At 47.1% G+C, this 5000-nt stretch overlaps 1 protein-coding gene across 2 annotated transcripts in view; it reads left to right on the forward strand.

Moving 5' to 3' along the window:
• LOC113568469 (A disintegrin and metalloproteinase with thrombospondin motifs 14) overlaps positions 1-5000 on the forward strand; it is a 52436-nt gene that overhangs the window by 36154 nt on the left and 11282 nt on the right. For both annotated transcript variants that reach the window (XM_035533805.1, XM_035533806.1), the window contains exons 15-17: positions 1337-1417; positions 3785-3948; positions 4874-5000. The exon at positions 4874-5000 is cut by the window's right edge and continues 39 nt beyond it. In XM_035533805.1, coding sequence (XP_035389698.1) covers positions 1337-1417; positions 3785-3948; positions 4874-5000 — 372 coding nt within the window. The remainder of the gene's footprint in view (positions 1-1336; positions 1418-3784; positions 3949-4873) is intronic.

Here is a 5000-nt window from a genome sequence, read left to right on the forward strand (position 1 = left end):
GTCTGTCTGTGTTTGTGTCTGTCTGTGTGTGTGTCTGTCTGTGTGTGTGTCTGTCTGTCTGTGTTTGGGTCTGTGTGCATGTGTCTGTCTGTCTGTGTGTGTGTCTGTCTGTGTGTGTGTGCTTGTGTGTGTCTGTCTGTGTTTGGGTCTGTCTGTCTGTGTTTGTGTCTGTCTGTGTGTGCTTGTGTGTGTCTGTCTGTCTATGTTTGGGTCTGTCTGTCTGTGTTTATGTCTGTCTGTGTTTGTGTCTGTCTGTCTGTGTGTGTGTTTGGGTCTGTCTGTGTGTCTGTCTGTCTGTCTGTGTTTGGGTCTGTCTGTGTGTGTGTCTGTCTGTCTGTGTTTGGGTCTGTCTGTGTGTGTGTCTGTCTGTCTGTGTTTGGGTCTGTCTGTGTTTGTCTGTCTGTCTGTGTGTGTGTCTGTCAGTGTTTGTGTCTGTCTGTGTGTGTCTGTCTGTGTGTGTGTCTGTCTGTGTGTGTGTCTGTCTGTCTGTGTTTGTGTCTGTCTGTGTTTGTGTGTCTCTGTGTGTGTGTGTGTCTGTCTGTGTTCCTGTGTGTCTGTGTTTGGGTCTGTCTGTGCGTGTGTCTGTCTGTCTGTGTGCGTGTCTGTGTGTGTTTGTCTGTCTGTGTTTGTGTCTGTCTGTGTTTGTGTGTGTCTCTGTGTGTGTCTCTGTGTGTGTCTCTGTGTGTGTGTCTGTCTGTCTGTGTTCCTGTGTGTCTGTGTTTGGGTCTGTCTGTGCGTGTGTCTGTCTGTCTGTGTGTCTGTCTGTGTGTCTGTCTGTGTTTGGGTCTGTCTGTGTGTGTGTCTGTCTGTCTGTGTTTGGGTCTGTCTGTCTGTGTGTGTGTCCGTGTTTGGGTCTGTCTGTGTGTGTGTCTGTGTTTGGGTCTGTCTGTGTGTGTGTCTGTCTGTCTGTGTTTGGGTCTGTCTGTCTGTGTGTGTGTCCGTGTTTGGGTCTGTCTGTCTGTGTGTCTGTCTGTGTTTGGGTCTGTCTGTGTGTGTGTCTGTCTGTCTGTGTTTGGGTCTGTCTGTCTGTGTGTCTGTCTGTGTGTCTGTCTGTGTGTCTGTCTGTGTTTGGGTCTGTCTGTGTTTGGGTCTGTCTGTGTGTGTGTGTCTGTCTGTGTGTGTGTGTCTGTCTGTGTGTCTGTCTGTGTGTTTGTGTCTGTCTGTGTTTGTGTGTCTGTGTTTGTGTCTGTCTGTGTTTGTGTGTGTGTCTGTCTGTCTATAGGTAGGTGTGTGTCTGTAGGTGGGAATGTGGGTGTGTAACACTAACACATTTTAATGTTCTCTCTCTCCCTTTCCATTTCTTTCCATCTTTCTCTGTCCTTTGTTCCCTGGGTAGGATTGTTAAAGATGTTTGATATTCCAGCTGGAGCGAGACATATTGTGATCGAAGAGGTTGAGACGTCCCCACACATCATCGGTGAGTCCTGTGTTCCTGTGTGACTCTGTGTTCCTGTATGTCTCTGTGTTCCTGTGGTACTCTGTGTTCCTGTGTGTCTCTGTTCCTGTGTGACTCTGTGTTCCTGTGTGTCTCTGTGTTCCTGTGTGACTCTGTGTTCCTGTGTGTCTCTGTGTTCCTGTATGTCTCTGTGTTCCTGTGGTACTCTGTGTTCCTGTGTGTCTCTGTTCCTGTGTGACTCTGTGTTCCTGTGTGTCTCTGTGTTCCTGTGTGACTCTGTGTTCCTGTATGTCTCTGTGTTCCTGTGGTACTCTGTGTTCCTGTGTGACTCTGTGTTCCTGTATGTCTCTGTGTTCCTGTGTGACTCTGTGTTCCTGTATGTCTCTGTGTTCCTGTGGTACTCTGTGTTCCTGTGTGTCTCTGTGTTCCTGTGTGACTCTGTGTTCCTGTGTGTCTCTGTGTTCCTGTATGTCTCTGTGTTCCTGTGGTACTCTGTGTTCCTGTGTGTCTCTGTTCCTGTGTGACTCTGTGTTCCTGTGTGTCTCTGTGTTCCTGTGTGACTCTGTGTTCCTGTATGTCTCTGTGTTCCTGTGGTACTCTGTGTTCCTGTGTGTCTCTGTGTTCCTGTGTGACTCTGTGTTCCTGTGTGTCTGTGTTCCTGTGTGTCTGTGTTCCTGTATTACTCTTCCTGTGTGACTCTGTGTTCCTGTGTGACTCTGTATTCCTGTGTGTCCCTGTGTCTCTCTGTTCCTGTGTGTCTCTGTGTTCCTGTGTGTCTCTGTGTTCCTGTGTGTTTCTTCCTGTGTGACTCTGTGTTCCTGTGTGTCTGTGTTCCTGTGTTACTCTGTGTTCCTGTGTGACTCTTCCTGTGTGTCTCTGTGTTCCTGTGTGTCTCTCTGTTCCTGTGTGACTCTTCCTGTGTGTCTCTCTGTTCCTGTGTGTCTCTGTGTTCCTGTGTTACTCTGTGTTCCTGTGTTACTCTTCCTGTGTTACTCTGTGTTCCTGTGTGACTCTTCCTGTGTGTCTCTGTGTCCCTGTGTGACTCTGTGTTCCTGTGTGTCTCTGTTCCTGTGTGTCTCTCTGTTCCTGTGTGACTCTTCCCCTGTGTGTCTCTGTTCCTGTGTGTCTCTGTGTTCCTGTGTGTTTCTCTATTCCCATGTGTCTCTGTGTTCCTGTGTGACTCTTCCTGTGTGTCTCTGTGTTCCTGTGTGACTCTGTTCCTGTGTGTCTCTCTGTTCCTGTGTGTCTCTGTGTTCCTGTGTGACTCTGTGTTCCTGTGTGTCTGTGTTCCTGTGTTACTCTGTGTTCCTGTGTTACTCTGTGTTCTTGTGTGAATCTGTGTTCCTGTGTGATGTGGTTTTCCGGTGTCACCAACACGTTTCATCATGGGGCCAATGAGTTCCACAGCTAACTAGACTCCATTTGTACAGATCTGCCCTTAATGTAATGACTGTGTGTGCAGAGGGTATGTATCTGAACAGTGGTTTGTTTATCCATGCAGTGGTTTGTTTATCCGTGTAGTAGCTTGTTTATCTGTGTAGTGGTTTGTTTATCCATGCAGTGGTTGGTTTATCTGTATTGTGGTTGGTTTATTCGTGTAGTGGTTGGTTTATCCATGCAGTGGTTGGTTTATCCATGCAGTAGTTTGTTTATCTGTGTAGTGGTTTGTTTATCCATGTAGTGATTGGTTTATCCGTGTATTGGTTGGTTTATCCGTGTATTGGTTGGTTTATCCGTGTAGTGGTTGGTTTATTCTTGTGGTGGTTGGTTTATCTGTGTATTGGTTGGTTTATCCGTGTATTGGTTGGTTTATCCGTGTAGTGGTTGGTTTATCCATGCAGTGGTTTGTCTATCTGTGTATTGGTTGGTTTATCCATGCAGTGATTGGTTTATCCATGCAGTGGTTTGTTTATCTGTGTATTGGTTGGTTTATTCTTGTGGTGGTTGGTTTATCTGTGTATTGGTTGGTTTATCCATGCAGTGGTTGGTTTATCCGTGTATTGGTTGGTTTATCCGTGTAGTGGTTGGTTTCTTCTTGTGGTGGTTGGTTTATCTGTGCATTGGTTGGTTTATCCATGCAGTGGTTTGTTTATCTGTGTATTGGTTGGTTTATCCATGCAGTGGTTGGTTTATCCGTGTATTGGTTGGTTTATCCGTGTAGTGGTTGGTTTCTTCTTGTGGTGGTTGGTTTATCTGTGCATTGGTTGGTTTATCCATGCAGTGGTTTGTTTATCTGTGTATTGGTTGGTTTATCCATGCAGTGGTTTGTTTATCTGTGTATTGGTTGGTTTATCCGTGTAGTGGTTTGTTTATCTGTGTATTGGTTGGTTTATCCGTGTAGTGGTTGGTTACAGATATGTGTGCCGTGTTCCTGTCTCTGCTCCACAGCGGTTAAAAACCAGGTGACTGGCAGCTTCGTGCTCAGTGGCCAGAAGGAGGCATTGAACTCCACGAGCTTCATTGAGGACGGGCTTTTGTGGGAGTACTCCGTCAAGGAGCAGAAAGAGTCACTGACCACCAGCGGCCCCCTGCACGAGAGCATCGTAGTGCTGGTGAGAGAAACAGGACAGAGACACATATGTAGCACACTCCACCCAAACCTGTGCATATACACCACCCAGCCCTGTATACATGCACCACCCAGCCCTGTATATATAGACCACCCAACTCTGCATATATACACCACCCCGCCCTGTATATATACTCCACCCAACCTTGTATACACACTCCACCCAAACCTGTATATATACACCACCCATCCCTGTATATATACACCACCCCACTCTGTATATATATACCACCCAGCCCTGTATATATACACCACCCAACTCTGCATATATACACCACCCCGCCCTGTATATATACTCCACCCAACCCTGTATACACACACTCCACACAACCCTGTATATATACACCACCCAGCCCTGTATATCTACAACACCCATCTCTGTATATATACTCCACCCAACCCTGTATACACATTCCACCAACCCTGTATACACACTCCACACAAAAATGTATATATACACCACCCAACTCTGTATATATATATACCAGCCAGCCCTGTATATACAAACTCCACCCAACCCTGTATACACACACTCCACACAACCCTGTATATATACACCACCCAGCCCTGTATATCTACAACACCCATCTCTGTATATATACTCCACCCAACCCTGTATACACACTCCACCCCACCCAGTATACACACTCCACCAACCCAGTATACACACTCCACCCCACCCAGTATACACACTCCACCCCACCCAGTATACACACTCCACCCCAGCCAGTATACACATTCCACCCCACCCAGTATACACACTCCACCCCACCCAGTATACACACTCCACCCCACCCTGTAAACACACTCCACCCCACCCTGTAAACACACTCCACCCAATCCTGTATACATACCCTGCTCCGCAAATGGTCGCCAGTGTGTAATTGTTTGGGGTTTTCTCCGTGTAGGTGGTGCCTCAGGAGGAAGATATGAAGGTCCGTCTAACGTTTAAGTACATTATCCATGAAGACCTTGTACCAATCATCACCAACAACAACGTCCTCCTCACTGAGCTCGATACGTACGAATGGGCGC

Source organism: Electrophorus electricus, chromosome 14, assembly GCF_013358815.1.
Source record: "Electrophorus electricus isolate fEleEle1 chromosome 14, fEleEle1.pri, whole genome shotgun sequence".
NCBI lineage: Eukaryota > Metazoa > Chordata > Actinopteri > Gymnotiformes > Gymnotidae > Electrophorus > Electrophorus electricus.